The 24,973-nt window shown below is 35.7% G+C and overlaps 1 protein-coding gene across 5 annotated transcripts in view; it reads left to right on the top strand.

Moving 5' to 3' along the window:
• LOC136035693 (probable glutamine--tRNA ligase) overlaps positions 1-24,973 on the top strand; it is a 97,544-nt gene that overhangs the window by 50,665 nt on the left and 21,906 nt on the right. For all 5 annotated transcript variants that reach the window (XM_065717625.1, XM_065717627.1, XM_065717626.1 and 2 more), the window contains 4 exons: positions 7,723-7,910; positions 11,996-12,219; positions 13,194-13,333; positions 15,267-15,438. In XM_065717625.1, coding sequence (XP_065573697.1) covers positions 7,723-7,910; positions 11,996-12,219; positions 13,194-13,333; positions 15,267-15,438 — 724 coding nt within the window. The remainder of the gene's footprint in view (positions 1-7,722; positions 7,911-11,995; positions 12,220-13,193; positions 13,334-15,266; positions 15,439-24,973) is intronic.

Raw genomic sequence — 24,973 nt, forward strand, 5'->3', positions numbered from 1 at the left:
CTAAAGTTTGACTCTTTATCGCAATTCTACATTTTAAAACAACAAAAACTTCGGCGTAAAGAGCGTGGTGTTGAGGAGGGGACAGCCCCTTTCATATATGGATTAATTTCTGCTCGTTTTATGTTTTAATGTCGCTTCTTACTTTCAGTTTAAAAAAAAACGTTTTATTATATTTTTTTTTATTATAGTTTCTGAAAGTTTTTGAATTAATGCAGATTTTGAATTCGGCTCACCATACATGAATAATTTAAATAAAATATGCATATTAATTTTACTTTTTTTAAAACTAATAATAACCTTATACTAACCTAAGTTTGATTTTTGTTTCAGTTGTTTCAGAATGACCCCTGAATCACAAAGGCTATTTAATTAGAATAATAGCCTTTTTTAAAAGTTAAAAAAGAAATTTTAGCGTAAGAGCGAGCTACTGAGGAGAGACAACCCATCTCATATACGTAATATTTTCTGTTTGTTTTAATTTTTAATGTTGCTTCTTACATTCAGTTGAAAAGCTTGTTTTTGATTTAAGTGGTGATCGTTTTCTAATAATTTCGGGAAATCCAGCCCCCCCTCCATGGAAAATTTCCTTCCCTCATGAGAAATTTTTCCATGGAAAGATTCACTCACGTAACGTAAATTGGTGATATTTGCGGAACTAATTGTGTAAGGCATGATAACAAAATGGCCAAAGAGGTTGAAACTATTTTTATGAAAATGAAAGTCACAAGTTGAGCAATTCTCAAATGACTGAGATGAATGAAAGAAAAGATCTTTAAAAGATATATGTAATAATTTATGTTCGTTTTAAGTTTTAATGTTATTCCTTACTTTCAGTTGGAAAAAACTTGTTTTTTTATTTAATAACTAACCACGAGCCGAACACATACAATATCTTTGGTTTATTATCACATAAAAATCATAAACCATGGAAAGATCCTCCCACGTAACCCAATCCCCCCGCTCCCCCCGTCAGAAAAATCCCCCCTGAAAACGTCTTTATGCTCACCAATAACAAATACTACTACTACTACTACTAATAACTCACTGCAGCACCAAGCCGCCTGAGGCCAACACAGCTACGCACGCTCCTCCTCCAACCTAATCTATTCTAGGCCTCCCTCTTTACACCCTCCCAGGAAGTTCCCATTTCCTTTAAATCTTAATTTATGACATCCTCCCATCCCAGACAAGGACGACCTGCTTTCCGTGTAGCCCCAGACGGTTGGCCAAAAAGGACAATCTTTGGCAATCTGTCGTCCGTCATCCGCAGAACGTGGCTAGCCATCTCAACCTTTCTTTCATTATAGCCTAGAAAGCGGGATTGAACCACATTTTTCGTACGACCTACTGTTTGAAATACGGTCAGTCAGCCGGGTACCCAAATTTCATCTTCACTTATTCCTAGCCTTAGTGACTTAGTCTTCTTCACATTAATTTTCAAGCCCATTCTAGCACCCTGAACTCGCAAAACCTTCTAAAAATTCATTCATTTTACTCACACTTTCATCTGATACGCTTAAATCATCAGCATTATCTAAGTACAGGAGTGTCTTTCCTCCCCATTTGATTCCGTGGTCTCCAATTGTCTTTCCTGTGCTCCTTAAGACGAAGTCCATCAAAATGATCCATATAAAGAGGGATATAACACAACCCTGCTTAACTCCTGATTTAATACAAAACCAGTTGCTAACCTCATTTCCTACCTTAACCGCAGTAGTATTATTCTCGTACATAGCATTTACTTACTTAGACTTAGGTCCTCCCAGGCCTGAGGAGGGTAAGGCAGCAACAGTGGTTCGCCACGACGACCTGTCCTGAGTCCTCGACCAATGCTCCTCCATCGAAGACCTCGCCAGTTTCGCCTCCTTCTCTAACATCCTGCCAATGGTCATTTTGGGTCTCCCTGACTTGCGGAGGCCAGGGGGTATCCAACACTACATGTCATGAGGTAGCCTTCCATCACCCAGTCGCCCCCAATACATCCATCGTCGCTTTCTTATGGCATCATGGGGTATGATTGTGTGGGGTATGTTATGATTCTTATGGCATCATGGGGTATGATGGGGGTATGATTCTTCATGGTATAAATCTCATCATTTCTTATTCTCTCAGCCCAATCAAACAGTTCATGGTAACGAATTGTAGTAAAGAGTGACCCGGCTCAATAGTAAACGAAACTCTAAAATACGGAACTTCGATGCTAAAAGATATATCAAAAAAATCGGATTTTTATGCTGATTTTAAATATATAAGTTTCATCAAATTTAGTCTGTCATCAAAAGTTACGAGCCTGAGAAAATTTGCCTTATTTTGGAAAATAGGGGGAAACACCCCCTAAAAGTAATAGGATCTAGATCAGCGTATCAGAGAACCCTATAGAAAAAATTTCAAGGTCCAATCTACAAAAATGTGGAATGTCGTATTTTTGCCAGAAGACAGATCACGGGTGCGTGTTTATTTGTTTGTTTGTTTGTTTCTTTTTTTCCCAGGGGTCATCGTATCGACCAAGTGGCCATAGAGTGTTGCTAGAGGACTCATTCTAACGGAAATGAAAAGTTCTAGTGCCCTTTTTAAGTGACCAAAAAAAATGGAGGTTATCTAGGCCCCCTCCCACGCTCATTTTTTTCCAAAGTCAACGGATCAAAATTTTGAGATATCCATTTTGTTCCGCGTAGTCGAAAACCATAATAACTATGTCTTTGGGGATGACTTTCTCCCCCACAGTCCCTAGGGGAGGGGCTACAAGTTACAAACTTTGACTAATGTTTACATACAGTAATGGTTATTGGGAAGTGTACCGACGTTTTCAGGGGGATTGTTTTTGGTTTGGGTGTGAGGTTGAGGGCAGGGGGCTATGTGGGAGGATCTCTCCTTTGAGGAATATTTCATGGGGGAAGAGAAATTCAATGAAAAGGGCGCAAGATTTTCTAGCATTACTATTAAAAAAAAACAATGAAAATATAAACATGAAAGAGTTTTTTCAATTGAAAGTAAGGAGTAGCATTAAAACTTAAAACGAACAGAGATTATTACGCATATGAGGGGATCTAAAAATACTTTATCATAAAGAGCGTGGTATTTAGGAGGAGATAAATATTTCGCTCTTTATGCTAAAGTATTTTTAGTAATTTCAACTATTTATTCTACGGCCTTTCTGATTCAGGGGTCATTCTTAAAGAATTGGGACAAAACTTAAAATTTAGTGTGAAGAGCGAGGTATTAATGAGGGGACAAACCCCCTCATATGTATAATCAAAAATATAAGAATATAAAAGTTTATTACGTAAGTTAATTCTTAAGTTACGTATATTTTTACTAATAAAAACGTTCTTTAAAAATTAAAAGTTCTAGTTGCCTCTTTAATTAACCGAAAAATTGGAGGACAACTAGGCCTCCTTCCCCACCCCTTATTTCTCAAAATCGTCTGATCAAAACTAAGAGAAAGCCATTTAGCCAAAAAAGAATTAATATGCAAATTTCATTTTAATAATTTATGTACGGAGAGCCAAAATCAAACATGCATTAATTCAAAAACGTTAAGAAATTAAATAAAAAAAACTAGTTTTTTTAACTGAAAGTAAGGAGCGACATTAAAACTTAAAACGAACAGAAATTACTCCGTATATGAAATGGGCTGTCCCCTCCGCAATCCCTCGCTCTATACGCTAAAGTTTGACTGTTTGCCACAATTCTACTTTTTAAAACAATTAAAAACTTTGGCGTAAAGAGCGAGGGATTGCGGAGGGAACAACCCATTACATATACGGAGTAATACTGCTTGATGATGAACACTGTATATGTGTTCGAAATATCCAGTTAAATAATTTTATATCTATTCACTGTCAATAAAAAGGTATCATCCCTATTTTGAACTGTTTTACTTTCGATACGGAGTAATTTCTGTTCGTTTTAAGTTTTAATGTCGCTCCTTACTTTCTGTTAAAAAAACTAGTTTTTTTATTTGATGTATATTCAAAATAGATCTTAGGCAGTTATTATCGAAGGCCCGTAGTCGTTTTTCTAGTTGCGCAGTGATGCTCCAAGTTTCACAGCCATATTTAAGGGCGGAGAGGACATTGCTATTATGAATTCTGAGTTTTAGCTTCTGGGAATATTTGTTATTCCTCTAAACATTTCTGAGACAGTTGAAGGCAGAGCCAGCCAATGCTATTCGGCACAAAATTTCTCTTTCAGAATTGGCATCTTGCGTAAGAATGCTGCCGAGATATTTGAACTCTTTCACTACTTTAATTTCCTCATTGTTTACCAAAAGTCCCTCAGCTAAGTCAGGAATGACCGCATTTGACATTGATTTAGTCTTGTTAGCGTTTATGGAGAGTCCAACAGCATTTGCCACACGCCCAAGTTCGTTTATATTGTGTTGTATAGCTTCTGATTCGTGAGCGAAGAGTGCAATATCGTCCGCAAAAACACCATCATGAAGGGCTCTTCGTGGGTTTAATTGTAGACCCCCACTGAAGCTGCATCATCCATGAAGCACAAAATCTATGACTATGGCAAATAACAGTGGCGATAGAATGCAGCCCTGCCTTACACCCTACTGAACGGTGACCCTACTGAACGGTGAACCAGTCCGTTAAGCCACCCTCGGTTTGTACTGCGCACATAATATCGAGGTATAGCGCTTTAATTATATTTACAATTTTGGTCGGGATCCCGTAATGCTTTTAAATTTTCCACATGGTCTCGCGGTGTATCGAGTTGAAGGCCTTGAGACTCGTACATAGCACAAATCACTTTAATGTATTTTTCTGGTATACCATACAAGGATAAGACCTTTGCTAACGCTCTTCTATCAACAAAATCGAAAGCTTGCTCATAATCTATAAAACTGAGGACCAAAGGTGTTTGACAACGAAGGGACTTCTCAATTATTAACCTAAGAGTGAAAACTTGGTTGACACATCCTCTACCTTTTCTAAAATCGCACTGTTCTACTATATGTAAACAACGGGCAAAGCTCATAACTTGTATCCCTTCTCCCGGGGATTGTGTGGGATTAAGTCATCCCCAAAGACATAAGTTATTAGATTATTTGACTATGCTGAACAAAATGGCTATTCAAAATTTGGATCCAGTGACTTTGGGAAAAAATGACCATGGGAGGGGGCCTAGTTGTTCTCCAATTTTTGTTTATTTAAAATGGACAAGAGAAATTTTAATTTCCGTTCGAATGAGCCCTCTCGCGACATTCTAGGACCACTGGGTTGATGCGATTACCCCTGGGGAAAAAAATAAACACGCATTCGTGATCTTCCTTCTGGCAAAAAATTCAAAATTCCACATTTGTGCAGAAGCTCTCAAACCTCTACAAACGCCCTCTACAAGGGACGTTTCCTACTTTTCTAAAATAAGGCAAATTTGCTCAGGCTCGTAACTTCTGATGGTTTGGACTAAACTTGATGAAATTTATATATTTAAAATCAGCATAAAAATACGATTCTTTTGGTGTATCTATTGGTATCAAGTTCCGTCGCTCCTTACTTACAGTTTGTCACCACGAACTGTATGAACTTCCACGTTTGATGGAAGAATATCGATATAAACTATGTGCTAAGACCTTATAAGTATTAAGCTACGTTGGGCAGGAGCCGAATATCGGTGGCCGGATTATGTATCCACTCAATAAAATATGTCTTCACGTCGCTTCTGTTTCGGGTAAGATTCAAATTTCGTTTTTTTTTTTGTTTTTTTTTAATAACAAATTTATGTTTGAATTATTTATTTCAAAAAGCCTTCTTTTTGGTAGTTGTACTATTGAATGCGGAAGAACGATGTTGAGTTGCTAGATATGAATGACAACCTTCCTTTTAAGATTAAACAAAATCGGTCTAGAGTTCGTCCCTTTTTAAGATGGGAGAATATCGATATAAACTATGCGCTATATATGTAATATGTAAGATATATATGTAAACTATTTTTGGTAGTTGTACTATTGAATGTGTAAGAGCGATGTTAGATTGCCAGATAGGAAAGACAACCTCCATTTTAAGATTAGAGAACATCGATCTTAGATATGTGCAAAGCCGATTTTTGAGTAAAGCTAGATTCTGACAGGAGTCGAATTTTGCTTCGGCAGTTGGATTAGGTTTTGGCGGTCGGATTGAAAATGGCTCAGTCTTGAAAAGTTTGTCCGATCGAGTTACCGTAGCACATCGGTAATGACCATGTTCTTGCTCTGGTAAGATGTCTGGTATGCTCTGGTAAGAGGAGGATCATGCGCCTCTCCTAACGCAACCCAATATGCGGTAAATGTTTGTCCTGTGGTGGCGCAGTAGATTTGACCTTAGCTTGGTAATACGGGACCCAGAGATCGAATCACGCTGCAGGAATGCACTGCAGGGCCGACGCAGGGACCATAGTAGTCAAGAAGCGTCGTTAATTCTTAAATATAAATATAATTTGTCCGATCGGCAAATTGAAATAAGGAAAAGACCCTGTTTGAAGGGTATACAATGGAAAAGAAAATGGCGATAGAGTGCTCTATTAATTTTTGTATAAGCGCTCAAATGGGTGTTTTTCTAGACATATTTTTGAACCTTAAAAGGATTTTTTTTTATACATCTACATTCGAGGCCATTTACCTTTTCCCGTAAAAGTTAAGTATATCATAAAGAGTGAAGTAACGTCGAGGTAATTTACCTTTTGCCGTATAAGTTAAGTAAAAAAACAAACAACTTAAGTAACTTTTAGAAAGAGAGAGTGGACATGATCCTTGAAATTGTAAGATACATTTTAATATGGGGGATACCGTTGGGCTCGGTAGGGAAACGAGTTCGAACCTTTAAAGGAATTTTTTTTTTATAAATCTACAGTCGAGGCCATTTACCTTTTGCCGTAAAAATTAAGGATATCTCGAAAAGTAAAGTAAAGTCGAGGTAATTTACCGTTTGCCGTATAAGTTAAGTAAAAAAAAAAAAAAAAAACTTAAGTAACTTTTAGAAGGGAGAGAGGACAAGATCCTCGAAATTGTAAGCTTCTGAACAATGAACATTAGAACTGTGCTTGTTTTGCTGATGACTAAATAAATCAGTCAAGAAGTTGGTAAAGTCTTTGGCAACCCTGTAATTTGGTGTTGATAATTGGGCTTTTCCTTCCACTTTTTATAAATATTGTCAACCAGTATTATCTGGTCTATCATATTAGCCTAAATATTCAAACCTAAATATTATCCTAAGAATAAGGAATGGTGGCCCTCACTCTTACAGGACGTATTTTGTTCATTTTAAGTTATAATGTTTCTCTTTACTTTCGTTTGAAAAACAAGTTATTATGTTTGTTTTGTTCGAGATTTACGGTTCAAGATCTGGTTCGAGATGAAGATCGAGATACGGTTCAAGACTTAAAATGTGAGTTGTATGAATCTGAGCTAATTTTCCTCCCAAAAAATGTGAGGTTTTTCGGTTTCCTTTACCTGCATTTTTTGGAATCGGTGATAATCGGTGTATTGTGCTTATTGGCAGATCAAGAGATTCAATTCTAAGATTCTCAATGGTGTTTTCAGGAATCATGCTACGGTAATATTTTGGCTAATTCGAGTAACGCCACACCGTCAATGTCGCTAAAATCTTTCATATAAAATCCATATTCAAGTGCAAACGTTTCCTTTCTCCAAGTTTTCTATATTCGTCGAAATAGACTACATCACTATATAACTATTGTAAACTATATACCTAAAGTCTAATGAATCTTCTATCATAGGCTACAAACCATACAAGATTACTCATGCCGCCGATAATTTCGACAAGCTGTATGAACTGGCAAAAGTATTGATTAAGAAAGGTCTGGCATTTGTATGCCATCAGAAATCAGAAGAAATTAAAGGGTTCAACCCACTTCCGTCTCCCTGGAGAGAAAGACCTGTTGAAGAAAACCTACAGTTGTTCGAGGTAAGATGGGTTTATCTCCTTTCGCTAATATTGATGACATACTATAGTTTACTTATATAGAAAAAAAGGAAACATCAGTGCTACCCATGCAAAAAAGAGATTTTTCTTGTTGACCAAGACAGGGGGCTGTAAGTATTCTTCATAAAGTTTCAGGCCATGGCGACTCCAATGTTGTTGTTTTTTATTGCGTTTCACGCCATTTTTCAGGGGTCTCAGGCCATTTTTTCAAGATTTCTATAAATTTGTTTTCAAAATAAGATTTTACTAATAAGGCTAATCGGGATAATAGTTACCATTCCGGAATCAGCTAGGAATGGCAATTTTTTCTCTTTTGCCAATTTGTTTTGATACCTGTTTTTTAATTTTTGGTTACTATGAGCCGTGGTTCGTCCTTCACTAGGTTGCAGCTACTACTGCAACCATGACTTTACGACTATACTATGCTATATTTATTCTGTAATATGCACAATGGTTGTTTACATATACTATACTCTATACTATATTCATGCTGACTATACTATATATCTACTTCATGACTATATTATATACCTTCAAGATGACTTACAAGTAAGACTGGAGCTACTGTTTCATACAGTGAAAATTGAAAGCGAGAGGTGTTAGGTTTTTGTCATGTGTGAGGGAGAATCCACAATTGTGTGCAATTACTAAAGTGACCATCTTGAATTGAGGGGAGGCTTATGATACTGAATCGCTAGTTGGGTATTGCTTATGTATGGATTATGCTATTAATAAATAAAAACAAGAGCTAAGAGCTCATATGGCACTTGTGACGAGGCAAGAAGAGCTAAGAGCCAAGAGCTCATACGGTATGAGCTCTAACAAAATTCTAAGAATCAATAGATTAGATTGATTTAAAGGGAAAATCAGAGGCTTAATGCCGGTCAGGATTTAAAATAAGACCTCTGAGTCACTATATCCTTCTAAATATCAAAATTCATTAAGATCCGATCACCCACTCGTAAGTTATAAATACCTCATTTTTTCTAATTTTTCCTCTCCCTTTAGCCCCCCAGATGGTCGCATCTGGGAAAACGACTTTATCAAGTCAATTTGTGCAGTTCCCCTACACGCCTACCAATTTTCATCGTCCTAGCCCATCCAGAAGCACCAAACTCGCCAAATCACTGAACCCCTCCCCTAACTCCCTCAAAGAGAGCGAATCCTGTACGGTTACGTCAATCACGTATCAAGGACATTTGCTTATTCTATCCACCAAGGTTCATCCCGATTCCTTCACTCCAAGCGTTTTCCAAGATTTTCCCCTCCAACTCCCCCCAATGTCAACAGATCTGGTCGGGATTTGAAATAAGAGCTCTGAGACATGGATTCCTTCATGGATTCTCTTAAGTTAAAAATACCTCAGTTTTTCTAGTTTTTCTAACTTTTCCAAATTAACACCCCCCAGCTCCTCCAAATTTTGTTAATCACGTATCTAGAACTCGTGCTTATTCTTCCCATCAAGTTTCATCCCGATCTCTCCACTCTAAGCGTTTTCCAAGATTTCTGTTTCCCTCCTCGGACCCCCTATGTCCCCGGATCCAATTCGAGTCGAAAATGGAGCATCTGAGACATAAGATCCTTATATATACATCAAGTTTCATTAAGATCCGATCACCTATTCGTAAGATAAAAATACCCCAATTTTCACGTTTTCCAAGAACTCCCCCAAATGTCACAGGATCTGGTCGGAATTTAAAATTAGAGCTTTAAAGCACAAGATCCTTCTAAATATCAAATTTCATTAAGATCTGGTCACCCTTTCGTAAGTTACAAATAATTCATTTTCCGAATTACCCCCCCCCCCAAACTCCACCAAAGAGAGCAGATCCGGTCCGGTTATGTCAGTCACGTATCTTAGATAGGTTTTTATTCTTCCCTTCCAGTTTCGTCCTGATCTCTCCGCTTTAAGTATTTTCTAAGATTTCCGGTCCCCCCCCACTGGCCCCCCTCCCAATGACGCTGGATCTGGTTGAGATTTAAAATAAGAGATCTGAGTTACGATGTCCTTCTAAATATGAAGTTTCATGAAGATCCGATCACTCCTTCGTAAGTTAAAAATATGTCATTTTTTCTAATTTTTCAGAATTAACCCCCCCACCCAATAGAACGTATCGGATTCAATTATGTCAATCACGTATCTAAGACTTCTGCTTATTTTTCCCACCATGTTTCATCCCGATCCCTCCAATCTAAGCGTTTTCTATGATTTTAGGTTCCCCCCCAAACTCCCCCCAATGTCACCAGATTCGGTCGGGATTTAAAATAAGAGCTTTAAGACACGATATCCTTCTAAATATTAAATTTCATTGAGATCCGATCACCCGTTCGTAAGTTAAAAATACCTCATTTTTTCTAATTTTTCAGAATTAACAGGCCCCCCACTCCCCCCCCCTCCCCAGATGGTCAAATCGGGAAAACGATTTGCTAGATGGTCAATTCCGGTCCCTGATACGCCTGCCAATTTCATTGTCCTAGCTTACCTGGAAGTGCCTAAAGTAGCAAAACCGGGACCGACAGACAGACCGACAGAATTTGCGATTGCTATATGTCACTTGGTTAATACCAAGTGCCATAACAAATGCTAGGCCTTCTGTAGATGAATAAATTGATCCTAAAACGAGGAGAAACTGAAATAATTAATAATAACAAGCTGAAAACTAACGGAAATCACAGGAATAGGGCTACCAACTTGTAAAATCTCTAAGGACAAAAACAGAAAACTTTACGAGGGTAATCAAGGTTTACAAATAAGACTGGTGCTACCTCTTTCCCGTCACTTTCAAGTCCTCTAAGCGACTTGATGTCATTTGTGTTTTATTGAAAGCGACATGAATTTTGATGAATTAAGTGTGGTTAGGTCAAGTAACTGGGCTGCAGAAGAAAACTACGAGTCATAGTAGAAATGAAAAATTTGGAGCATATTTTGAGTGATTTTCAAGTTCTTTTCTGTAAATAAGGGTCCCCTTGACCCATTAGCTTATGGTTTGAAGTTTAGAGCTATTAAGAAAAAAAACGTAGGTTCTTTCTCGGGTAAATCAATACGTAGGCAGCAAAAATGTTTTGTATTCTTATCTCTTTTCCTAAAAGTAATATTTGAAATCCCCTAGCTCTTCCCAAACACTCCCTGAAAGTTTTAGCTCGATTCCTCAGTCATTCTCGGAACATTATAGGCACGGCCATTTGAAAATCAGGATGAATATACTGTCTTGGCTTACCTTACAGTACAATTTTGCAAAAATCAGTTTCTTGATTTTTCAGTTTTGATCATTTTACGAATACACAGGTTAAAACAAGAGTGACGCTTGGCAAGATGCATGGGAAATATACAGTCTTGGCTATATATTTGCACATTAGGGGGAGGGGTTCAAAATATAGTGTTCATTCAGGATTTTTAACTACATTTTTTCTGCATATTACAGAGCAAGAATCGTTTTCTTAACATGTTTCCTTCTCAATAGCCCCAATTCTAGCCTTATACTAAGAAGTGTCTCTTATTTAGTTTTATTTTAAAGTTGATCTTTTTTTATATTGTCCTGTGGACTTTCATTTTTATTCTTTTGTTCCTCTTAATACACTGAGGATGGCTGAGAAGACATTTTCGTATGTTTGTCTCTTTTTTCAGGGGCAGTGACTTGCATCGTTTTTCTTCATTGTTTTCTACAGTTGTCCCAAATATTTACATTTTTCTTCACTTAATGTGATTTACTTGGCTTCTTCGCTTTTCTACGTTCTATCGTTATTGTCATACTTGTGATTAAATCTGTGGTTAGAAGAAAAGTCAAGATTACGATGGCATGAAGGAACGTGCCATTTTACCGCCTGTGAATCGTAAACAGGAAGAAGGAATTAAATTCACGCCAGAATTTCAGTTGATACTTCTGATTTGCCACCCCGCTACTTAAAACTAAACAGTTACTCGATAAATTCTTTTTACTGTCTCTGATTTACCTCGTTTTCCTTCGCCTTCTTATGTTTCATCGTTTTGTAATGCATGCCCACGTGTATGGCTTCAGAAAGTATTTGTTTACTAGGTATTTAAAAAGATTAGAAAATCTTCTTTTTAGGATATGAAAAACGGGTTGTTTGACGAAGGAGAAGCAACGCTAAGAATGAAGACAGTCTTGGAAGAGGGTAAATTGGATCCTGTTGCCTACCGTATCAAGTATGTCCCGCACGTCATTTCTGGTGACAAATGGTGCATTTATCCTACGTACGACTATACACATTGTTTGTGTGACTCCATAGAGAATATCACCCACTCGCTATGCACAAAAGAATTTCAGTCGAGGTAGGTTCTAATGTTAACGCAAGTCAAAGATTAGATAAGTCCGAGGTAAGTATATATATCAAATTTCTAAAACATGGAAAAGGATTTTCTATGCAGAATCATAGAGAGTCATTGAAATATGGAAGATCATTGGGAATTTCGTCATTAAACTATGACAGTAAATGTCATAGCCATATATATATATATATATATATATATATATATATATATATATATATATATATATATATATATATATATATATATATATATATATATATATATATATATATATATATATATATATATATATATATATATATATATATATATGAGACCCCCCCCCCCCTCTCCTAGAAAAAAGCGGAAAATTTAGACGATATTCCCTATTAACCGGAAAACAGATTAGTTGCTAGTAAAAAGATGAATATGACGTAACCATTTAATATTAATTGTAAATATAAGCTATTGGAACTTGCGAATTTATTGGCTTTCCTATAATCCAATTAAATTAAGAGTGTTACAATTAGAAATTGTTTTATTCAAAAATCCCCCTTTAAGAGTAGCTGTAAATTATATTATAATTTTTAGGACATAAAATAATTCATCAACGAATGAGTTTCTAACCAAAAATCTCAAGGCTTCAGGGATTTTTTTTTTTGTCAAAAGCAGAGAAGAAACAATTCGAGTCGGATCTTTTTGGATAGTAATTAACCTTGCTTTAAAAATTAGAAGCCAGTATCGGTGTTCATGAAATGCCACCGGCATGACATTTGTGGCATGAAATGCCACAAAGACGCGCACCAGGGTTTTCTCTAACGTGTTAAGAGTATTTTATCTTGAGAGCAACATCTTAAGTGTAGTTTTTACAGAGTATTCTCCGTAGCGACGCTGTGTACCGTAAGTGATTTTTTTAGGGGTGGTGGGGAGGTATATATCACCGGCAATAGCTTTGATGGTATTAGCCATGTTGCTATAATAATATCTTCTTATAGGCGATCATCCTATTATTGGCTTTGTAATGCTGTAGACGTATACTGTCCCGTACAGTGGGAATATGGCCGACTTAACGTAAATTACACTGTAGTATCTAAACGCAAAATTGGAAAACTCATAAGCGAGGGCATTGTGGCAGGTAATTATCCATGTTTTTTTTTATATATATGTCAATAGCACGCTCTGAGAGGTGGTTATCAAAATGGCTGTGAAATTAATACGGAACTCCGCGGCACCTATGAAGGATTCGTTTTTTTTTCGAAGTTCTTTTGGAGGTGGGGGGGGGAGATAAGTTCTTCAAAATTAGATAAGGATGTCCAAGTTTGCATGGAAAATAAGGAACAATTTTAAAGTTCTTGGACTGATTGGGTGAACGGCACGAAAGACCCATCCGAGGATCAGAAAAAGGATTTGTCAAGCAGAAAGAGCTAGATGATTTTGATGTAGAAATTCCAGTTTGTATCTGGTGAAAGCATCCGTGAAATTATCTGATCTTCCTAGAAGAAAAAGCTGCGAGAAAGAATATAAACTCAGTATAAAGCTCCTTGGTATCTACGAAGTTTTTTTCTTTTTTTTTTCAAATTGTAGTTTTTCTTATAGGCTATACACCAGGAGCATATTTTTACTAGTGCATAAACCTGAAACTTTTCAATATTTTAATTGCAATTATTTTGGCCAGAGCAGTAAATTTCTACCAAATACGATTCAGAAATATACGGAGGATCCTTTCACGTAAAAACATTCTTTTTATTGAGTAACGTGCAATATGGTAGCCGTTGGTAAGTTTGATTCCCGTCAGAGCCAGGCGTGTTTGTGATAGAGCACACAGTCTAGGGGAGCTCTTTCTACCATAGCACAAGCAAAAGATTTGGAAAATGTTTGGAGCAGGCAGAAGTTTGCCACTATTATTCGCCACTTTTACTATTATTGCACCCACTCTTGCTAGATACATGATGGTTAAATAGAAGTACAAGTAAGGAGATTGTTTTCGAGCGGGCGCCCACTTTCTGTTACCTGGTTTACGTCTCCAAGTGCTAAATGTGTTCCACAGTTCCACCACGCTCTACTTAGTGAGCGTGATTTATGAAAGTGGGGTGCCGCCTCGGTAATATTAATGTAAGCCCCTTATAGATCCCCGCATTTGCCCTGGATTCTCCGCCAAATTTGTGTTCGAAGTTGTGATGTATTTTCAACAGGCATGTTAATTTCTTGTTGATAATATCGTGCTGGCCTGCTGCCACTGCCACAATACCAAGTTCTTCGGAGTTGAATTTCAGTGAAATGCTGAGTTTTTGCACGTGGTTCAGTGATGAGTTTTAATATTGCTCCTTAGTTTTAATTGAAAAACTTCTTTTTTGTTTAATCACAACTCAGAAGCACCTGACAATCAGATGATAAAAAAAAATGACATTCGACAAGAACAAAAAAACGAAGAACACGATGAAAAAAATAATTAATAATAATTGAGACAGTGATTTTAAACTTTTGGAAACCCAATTGATGAAAACTTAATTATTCTGTTGAGAAATAGTCTTTTTACTTGGTTTTCTGAACAGAATGTTTAAGGGTTTTTAAATTGTTTTTATTATTGTATTGCCAGTAAAAATTACAACATTTATAATAATGGTCTAACTGCCCCATCGTCTTAATGTACTATTAGGATTTTAGGTACAAAGTTTCTGAGTCCGAGGGATATTTAAGGGTTTTTCCTTGGTGGGGGGCAACTAGAAAAAATACATTTTTTGGCAAAATTCTCGTGGTCTTTTTTTATACTTTTCACCAAAATATATCATTTCACTTGAGAAGAAACTCAACCCTTTATCAATAAAAATAAATGAAATATTGGAATTATTTGTTTTCTGTTGTTTAATTAGAGGGTTATGGGGATAAGAGCTTACTTCCAGTTAGGAGAAATAAAAAACACAACAATAGGCGAAATAAGTGAAATAAGGGGGGAATCTTGAGATTTGTGACTAATAGAGGATATCCTTCTCTCAATGTGTAAATAAAACTAATAATAATATCCAAGGATCGTGCTTATTTTATTGTTTTTGAGCTGTTTTTTTTTTCAGATTGGGATGACCCTAGGTTATTCACACTAACAGCCTTAAGAAGGCGTGGTTTTCCCCCAGAAGCTATCAACAATTTCTGCGCTCGAATGGGACTTACTGGAGCACAAATTTCAGTTGACCCAGAAATGCTGGAAGCATCGGTCCGAGATGTGTTAAACGTAACAGCTCCTAGGTAAAGTTTTATGCCTTACTTAGGCTTAGTCTTTTCTCTGTTACATGTAAAGTAGTCTGCCTTAGTTATGGTTCGTTCACACTAAGCTGTCGAATCTGTCACACTAGCATAACTTTAGACTTAATGTGTTATGATCTTATGGAGCAAATTTTGTCATTTTGTCCATAGGGAGTGCTAAGTACACTGTCTCTACTTAGAATTATGTTACGTAAGTTTGTAAGTTCATGTTCCGTAAACTACGTCAGTTCGTGTTATGTTATTGAAAAGTTAATATAGCAGCAATAAAATGAATTTCTGGATGAGCAAATCAAAAGTTTGAAAACAAAAGTAAAAGCAAAAAGTAAAAGTAAAATTCCTAGTAAAAGTAAATAGTAGTTACTAGTAAATAGTAAAATGGAAAGTAAAAGTAACATTTCCATTCTACATGAAACGGAGATCAGTGCCGCCGGTGCTAATCTCTGATAACCCTTTCCTCTTATCCAGTATTTAATCAGTGTTAGATATTCTATTTATTTATTTTTCTCTCCTTTTTTTCTGTTTTATGCTGTTTAAACAGGTGAGTTTTGAGTATCGATTATCGTTGTAAATTTATCAGATTTTGTGTTTATCATTTTTCCATTTATCAGTTTTCCCTTTATCAGTTATTGTCCGTTTACCCCCTTTTATATTTTGAAAAATACCTTTCTTGGGGGTATTTTTTATTGAAAAATGTAAAAAAATCAATTTCCTTCCAAAAAAAAGTAAGAAAAACGGCAGAATCGTCACCCCCCAAAGATTCTGAAACTATCTTCCCCCCCCCCCCCTGCATTCCCGTGAATCTACGCTACTAGCTGAGATAAAAGTCAAATAAAGTCTCTTCTAAAAGTATAAACGATAATCCTTGAAAATTTTATTTTGATATATATATTGATATTTATTTCGATTTAAGGAGCACTTTCACGAGGTTCGGATGTAACTACTTGGGTATGCATGCCCAAAGAGTGCATACTGTTTGTGGAATCTGGACAAAAAATATTTCGACTCTTTCCGTCGAAATTTCAAATCAATATAATATCGAGTTTAAACTTAAAAAGAAAATTTCTTGTCGGGGGAGGAGGCAAGGGGACTTAACATCTTATGCTTGGGAGAAGGGATAAAATATTTTTCTTTGCGAATGACACTAATCAAACAGTTCGTGGTAACGAACTGTAGTAAGGAGCGACCCGGCTCAATAGTAACCAAAACTCTAAAAAATTGAATTTTGATATCAATAGCTACATCAAAAGAATCGCATTTTAATGCTGATTTTAAATATATAAGTTTCATCAAGTTTAGTCTTACCCATCAAAAGTTACGAGCCTGAGAAAATTTGCCTTATTTAGGAAAGTAGGGGGAAACACCCCCTAAAAGTCGTAGGATCTTAACGAAAATGACACCATCAGTTTCAGCGTATCAGAGAACCCTACTGTAGAAGTTTCAAGCTCCTATCTACAAAAACGTGGAATTTTGTATTTTTTGCCAGAAGACAAATCACGGGTGCGTGTTTATTTGTTTGTTTGTTTTTTTTGTTTTTTTTTCTTTTCCCCAGGGGTCATCGTATCGACCAAGTGGTCCTAGAATGTCTCAAGAGGGCTCATTCTAACGGAAATGGAAAGTTCTAGTGCCCTTTTTAAGTGACCAAAAAAATTGGAGGGCATCTAGGCCCCCTCCCACGTTCATTTTTTTCCCAAAGTCAACGGATCAAAATTTTGAGATAGCCATTTTGTTCAGCATAGTCAAAAACCATAATAACTATGTCTTTGGGGATGACTTACTCCCCCACAATCACTGGGGGAGGGGCTGCAAGTTACAAACTTTGGCCAGTGTTTACATTTAATAATGGTTATTGGGAAGTGTACAGACGTTTTCAGGGGGATTTTATTTTGTTTGGGGGTGGGGCTGAGGAGAGGGGGCTATGTTGGAGGATCTTTCCTTGGAGGAATCTGTCACGGGGGAAGAAAAATTCAATGAAAAGGGCGCAGGATTCTCTTGCATTACTATAAGAAAACAATGAAAAATAAACATGAAAACGGTTTTTCAAATGAAAGGAAGTAGCATTGAAACTTAAAACGAACAGAGATTATAACGCATATGAGAGGTTCTAAAAATACTTTAGCATAAAGAGCGAGGTATTTAGGAGGAGATAAATACCTTGCTCTTTATGCTAAAGTATTTTTAGTAGTTTCAACTATTTATTTTACGGCCTTTCTGATTCAGGGGTCATTCTTAAAGAATTGGGACAAAACTTACGATTTAATGTAAAGAGCAAGGTATTAACGAGGGTACAAACCCCCTCGTATACATAATAAAAATATAAGGCTATGAAAGTTTGTTACGTAAGTTAATTCTTAAGTTACGTATATTTTTTACTAATAAAAACTTTCGTTAAAAATTAAAAGTTCTAGTTGCCTTTTTAAGTAACCGAAAAATTGGAGGGCAACTAGGCCTCCTTCTCCACCCCTTATTTCTCAAAATCGTCTGATCAAAACTAAGAGAAAGCCATTTAGCCAAAAAAAAAGAATTAATATATTAATTTCATTTTAATAATTTATGTGCGGAGAGCCAAAACCAAACATGCATTAATTCAAAAACGTTCAGAAATTAAATAAAAAAAAAACTAATCTTTTTAGCTGAAAGTAAGGAGCGACATTAAAACTTAAAACGAACAGAAATTACTCCGTATATGAAATGGGTTGTCCCCTCCGCAATTCCTCGCTCTTTACGCTAAAGTTTGACTCTTTGCCACAATTTTACTTTTTAAAACAATTAAAAGCTTTAGCGTAAAGAGCGAGGAATTGCGGAGGGGACAACCCATTTCATATACGGAGTAATTTCTGTTCGTTTTAAGTTTTAATGTCGCTCCTTACTTTCAGCTAAAAAAATTAGTTTTTTTTTTATTTAATAGTATTATTAAACCCACAAAAAAAGTAAATACTACTGACAATCAGAAAAAAAGACATAAATTATCAAATCCCCCCCCATAAGGTTCTATGGCAAAAGATTGCAGGGAGAATATATAAAGAAGATATATTCCATAAATCAATTCGTGGTCTCTTTTTTGCGTTCAAAAGTCCGGTCCGCGGACATGCTTAGATCGGCATCTTGGGGGTCATTCCGGATAGACTCATTATCGATGTTACAGTTGCAGTAAACGTTTTTTTACGGCAGTGGGTTGTAAGCCCACTACCGAACCTTCCTGTTTTTTCTAGGTTTGGGACTGGCTAATGAGAGTCAGACAACAATCTTTAGGCGAAGTTCGAGCCATAATGTACATTCCAGAAATCAATTCGTGGTCTCTTTTTTGCGTTCAAAAGTCCGTTCCACGGACATGCTTAGATCGTCATCTTGGGGGTCATTCCGGATAGACTCATTATCGATGTTACAGTTGCAGTAAACGTTTTTTTACGGCAGTGGGATGTAAGCCCACTGCCGAACCCTCCTGTTTTTTCTAGGTTTGGGACTGGCTAATGAGAGTCAGACAACAATCTTTAGGCGAAGTTCGAGTCATAGCAAAGTTCCTTGCCCAATAAACAAATCAATGCACAATTTGAATTCCAATGGGTCCAACATACAAGTCCAAAATCACCCGGACATGGACTATAAAGAAAACAAATATATAAAAAAGATATGATTAACAAAAAAAAGTTATCTGGTGGTAAAAATGTTGTTAAAGGCACCGAGCCTTTAACAACAGCAATTAATAATTCTTCTAAAGGCAATTAAGTAATTCTTTCAAAGGCACCGAACGAGAGAACGTTTCTAGCCAACTTAGGCAAAGTATTCGAGGCGGAATGACAAGCAGTATTAGATAGCATTCAGTCTCGGAATCGGATGATAACCTTCTGTGCAAGGAAGCTGGGGATCTCTTTCCGCAACAAAAGCCTTCTACCGCACAACTCGATCATTCCACTTTGCAACTCTTGCATCTGACCCTTCACTGAATACTGATGCTCGCTGTTTGCTAGTCCTCCAAAAACGCTGTTGGAATCACTTCAAAAGATCCAGAATTTGCTAATAGATTAGGTTCTGTCATTACCGCTGACTTTCTCTTGAATTTTAGAGAAAGCGTTGATGAAGCGTCGATGGCTGTTTTCTACAATTAATTATAAGATAAGATAAGATATTTATTCCAAAAATATAATTTTTTGGAAATTCGGCCCTTACAGGGCCGAATTCGGACTTCGGAGTCGACAAAATACATGGTTGCACTAGCAAAGCAAAAAAAAAAAACAACGAAAAATTAAAATCATAATGAATAATCAGATTCTGAGTCAATAAAAAAACTGTAATAAGTTAATTAAAAAGTTAAAAAGAGAAAAAAAAAAAACGGTCAAACTAAACTTGAACAAATACAAGTCAGAAAAAAGGAAGGGGACAAAATAAGCAAATAATACAGAAAAGAACAAGAAATATATATATATATTATATATATATATATATATATATATATATATATATATATATCTACACATTAAAAGGGACACTAAAAAAGTCCAAAAACGCACAAAAAAAGAACGAAACATAAAACACACGAAAAACACATGAAAATTAAAAGGGAAGCTAAGCAAAAATAGGAGGGGGGCAAGCAAATAAGTGCAACGGCCTGGGCAGCACCCCACCAAAAAAAGAAGGGAGAAACTAGTTGGATATTTTATTTATTTTTTCTGTGATGAAGGGGACAAAGGTTTTTTCATATCTGGAAGTAACGCAGCGAATGGGGGACAAAACTGGGATGTGCTCAGAAACAGCTCGAGGCTGTCGTAACCTGGATGGTGAGTGACGTTTGGGGAAAATACTTGCCGTCCGAGGGTTTGTTATTGCATTTTTTTTTAAACGGAAGTACAACGACAACCTCCTTCGCTCAAGGGTTTCCAAACTAGCTTTTTAAGGAGCAGAGAGTATGGCACCTTGCCTTCTTTGAAAATTATTCGCAAGGCTCTTTTGGATTGACTCAGTTTTGTCTGATTCTTCACGAGAGATGCCAGGGTGCCAAACTGGGCAAGCATATTCAAGATGTGGGCAGACAAAAGACGTGTACAACCTTAAGGAGCGAGATGGGGGACGCTATATTTATTTAGGAGCTTAAGGAGGGCGGTAGACACATTAGCTTTATGGATGATGTCTTTAACGTGGATATCCCACTTTAAATTTGAAGAAATTATGACTCCAAGTAATTTAACCGAGGACACATAAATTTTACGAGGGATAGTATTAAGAAAACAGGGCGAGGATTTAAGGAAACAAATCGGCATTATCATGGACTTAGAGGGGTTTTCTGTCATGTCTAAGTCCAAAGCCTCACTTCGAATTTCATTGAGGATACTCATAGGGTCGCTTATTAAATTTCTGAAGCAACTTTCAACAATCGTTAGGTCATCAACAAATTTCCAACGGTCAGGAACTTCCTTCGCGAGGCTGTTGATCATGACTGAAAAGAGGAGGGAGCCTAGAAGAGTTCTTTGGGGTATGCCATTGTAGATAAGGAGAGGATTTGAGTAATGGTTCTGGTATTTAACCACTTGCGATCTATTTGTCAAAAAGGAGGCAACCAATTTTACCAGTAATGGATCAATATTGAACTCGCTTACTAGTTTCTCAATTAAAATATTGTGGTTAACAAGGTCAAAGGCTTTCTTAAGGTCAACGGAAATTAAATTTAGCCAGGAATTAGGCTTTTCGAGGGTTTTCCCGATGTGGTCAATCACCCCTTAAGGCTGTACACGTCTTTTGTCGTGTACAACCTTAAGGTGTACTCCCCTCCTTCTGTAGAGATTTCTCGTAATTTGTCCCCCTTCCATTGTCTAATCGACAAGGCAAACACGAAGGGACACATCTTACGGCTGAAACGCCAGGGATGGAGCACATGAAGAACAGCCTTGTTTGGTGGTGCATTTGGAATGGTCTTCCCTTAAAATTTCCCTTAAAAATTTTTCTGAAAGTCTCTCTGTCGACTCTTTCAAAGAAAACCCAACTGACATTTGTAAACTGATCACGGATCGAGGTAAATAGATACTTAAAAAATCCCGCGAATTTAGGAATACAAAAGAAAATTAATTTTATAATATATTTATATTATATGACAGATATTAATTTATATGTCAATATCTGTCAACCCATTTATGAATAAAGCTCCAATTTATGTATTCACTAATATTTCAGTAGTTGTTCAATTGCTCTAGCGACTTATGAGTGTACTTTAGAGAAAAAGTGTACAAATCAGGCATGCCGTGCCTGTAATTTCTAGGAGCTGAGATTAAAACCTGCCTGTCACAATGCCATCTCCTTCAATGAAATGGGATCATTAAGATAAATATGGTCAAGAAACTGGTATGGCTTTGGCCACTGTGTTGTTTACAGGGGGTTTTGTGCTACAATGAATTATTAGTAAGTAATGATGACATATGTCTATTTATTTTAACCAGATCGTCCCCAAAGTGGACTATATGGTAGACGTTGGTAATATTGTAATTTCAACTTATTCAAAGGATCTCATTTTTCAACATCCTCAAATTCCAATAAATGCTGTTATATTTTTGTTTTTCGCTTTTTAATATTAATTGGTATAGATGCAGGGTTGGTCCTCTACAAAACAATTCTTACTACAGACTTACTTACTACTTACTTACTTACTATAAACTTACTACAAACAAACTTACTACAAAACAATTCTTACTACAAACTTACTTACTACTTACTTACTTACTATGAACTTACTACAAACAAACTTACTACAAAACAATTCTTACTACAAACTTACTTACTACTTACTTACTTACTATAAACTTACTACAAACAAACTTACTACAAAACAATTCTTACTACAAACTTACTTACTACTTACTTACTTACTATAAACTTACTACAAGCAAACTTACTGCATAATATGCAGAATGATCCTATTTAACATATTTTGCAGGGGGAGGAGAACCTTTTTCTTCGCTTCTTTCACTGTTGTACACTTTTTTTTAATTAATTTTTTTAATGTACAATCAATTTTTTAAACTCAATTCTGAAAAATAAACATGAATTTGACTCCGCTTTCCGTTTTCAAATTATCTATATTCGTAGTTAGACACCCTCAATGCCCTCTACCAAAACATTAATAGTAGTAGTAGTAGAACAATTTTATTAGAAAAAAACATTTCTTAATCAATAGCACAACATAAGCGAAGCTTGCGAGGCTGTGCTAAATTCAAAGAAAAAAAAAGAGACAATATGGAGAATAAGAAGTTATGGAGAATGAGACCATATACCGAGATCAACAAAAAACAAAAAAAAAACATAAACAATACACTCCCTTGCGTGACCCCAAGACAACAGCAAAAAAACAAAAAAAAAATACATAAATATTACAAATGAATAAGCTATGTAAAATTTATATTAGTTAATCAGTTTCAAAAGCATACCTACCGAGCAACTCCACACGTAAATCAGACTTAAACTGGTCAAGGCTACCTATTTCCTTGATATCTATACTCAGTTTATTCCAAAGTTTTGAAGCTCTGTAAATAAGTGAAAAAGAAGACCTACTTGAAACTAATCGAGGAACCTCAGTATTACCTCGTATCCGAGTATTGTTGTGGTAAACATCAGACCTCTCACAAAATATTCCTGTAAAACAATCGGGAAGGCTACCTCTGTAATACCTATATATAAAAATCAACGTATAAAAATCACGTAATCCAGCTGCAGGCATTATATTTAAATCACTATACATAGATCTCAAAGACTCCTGATTCCCAACACCACAAAAAACTCGGACAGCATAAATAGTCAAATATTGATAATTTGGTTAAGTAAAGTTAGGTAGATTAGTTAAATGACAGTTGGGTGTTTGTTTATAAACGATTTCAAGACTTAAAAAAAATGAACACAAATATTTAGAAATGTGTTTTTTCAATCAATTTTTAATTAATTTTCTTTAATGTACAATCAATTTTTTAAAACTAATTCTGAAAAATAAACATGAATTTGACTCCGCTTTCCGTTTTCAAATTATCTATATGCGTAGTTAGACACCCTCAATGCCATCTACCAAAAACATTAATAGTCAAATACTGATAATTTAGGTTAAGTAAAGTTAGGTAGATTAGTTAGATGACAGTTGGTTGTTTGTTTATAAACGATTTTCAAGACTTAAAAAATGGACACAAATATTTAAAAATGTGATAGAAAAACTGGAAAAAGAAGGAAAGAAATGAAGATAAAGCTTTTTCCCCGCAAAACATGTTAACTAGGATTATTCTGCATATTATGAAGTAAGAATTGTTTTCTTATCATGTTTTCTTATGTAGAGGACCAACCTTGAATCTATACCTATTAGTTTTATGTTACTATATGAATTCATGGCTTTTCAATACAATTATTATTATATTTTGTAGTCCCTAGTATGGCTCATCTTGTGAAATAAAAATTAAACGTTTTTTTTTGTTTGGTTTTTTTAAATTCCTTAGAAAATGTTAAATTATATGACTTGATATACTTTTCATTTACTTTATGTTACATGAATTTATATCTAGTATGTTCTTTAGTCTATAGTATTCCTCAGCTTGTGAATAAAAATAAAACTTTTTTTAATTTCAGAAAATTCCTTACAGAATATTAAATTATATGATTTTATATGACATGACTTTATATACTTTTCATTGAACTTATATGACTTTATATGACTTATATTCTGCAGTCCATAGCATGCCTCATCTTGTAAAATAAAAATAAAACTTTTTTTTATTTCAGAAAATAATTGACTTTTTATGACTTTTATTTATCGGTTTTTTAATTTATTGCGGAAACTTTGTACTCTGTTTGCTGCTATAACATAAAGGACAAATATGATACTAGAAAACAAAATTGCAGCAGAAAAGGAATAAAAATAATATAACAGAAGAACGAATTTGAATAATAATAGAAAATTATTTAACTATTTTATTAATGACTAAATTATCATCAGCAAAGAGATATTAATGTCACCAAAGCATGAGCTATACATGGATGTTTTCTTCAGGAAGAGAATGTTTCCATTCTCCGTAAATATTGTCGCGAAATATATGAGAGGAACCCCCGTACTACTAAACAATTAATAATAATGATAATTGTTAATAATGATTGATTTAAACCCTCTTTACATTCATAAAATGCACTTAGAGTACAAAAATAAAGAAAAATAAAATAAAAATGGAAACAGTAAACAAGAAAAAACTCGCGAAAACCAAACAACATCTCAGCTACTTAAGCAACACAATTAAGTGGAAAATCGACAATATTTTCTCGACGGTTTTGGAACCTATCCACAAGCTAGTCCATTTTTGAGGAAACATCGAAAACGCCATATCTACTCGAAATGTAACGGTTGCGAGTCCAGAGCGGCAATTGCAAAAGATATTTACAAAAACGGAAGAATAAAGATCTACTTTTCTTCCGCTCAGATATTGTTAAAAAAAAACCCAAAAGAGAAAAAGAAGAAGACATGCGGCGCAAAAAAGCGTCGTAAAGTCTGCCCTGGGTTATTTTGTGAAAC

This window comes from Artemia franciscana, chromosome 14 (genome assembly GCF_032884065.1).
Source record: "Artemia franciscana chromosome 14, ASM3288406v1, whole genome shotgun sequence".
Classification (NCBI taxonomy): domain Eukaryota; kingdom Metazoa; phylum Arthropoda; class Branchiopoda; order Anostraca; family Artemiidae; genus Artemia; species Artemia franciscana.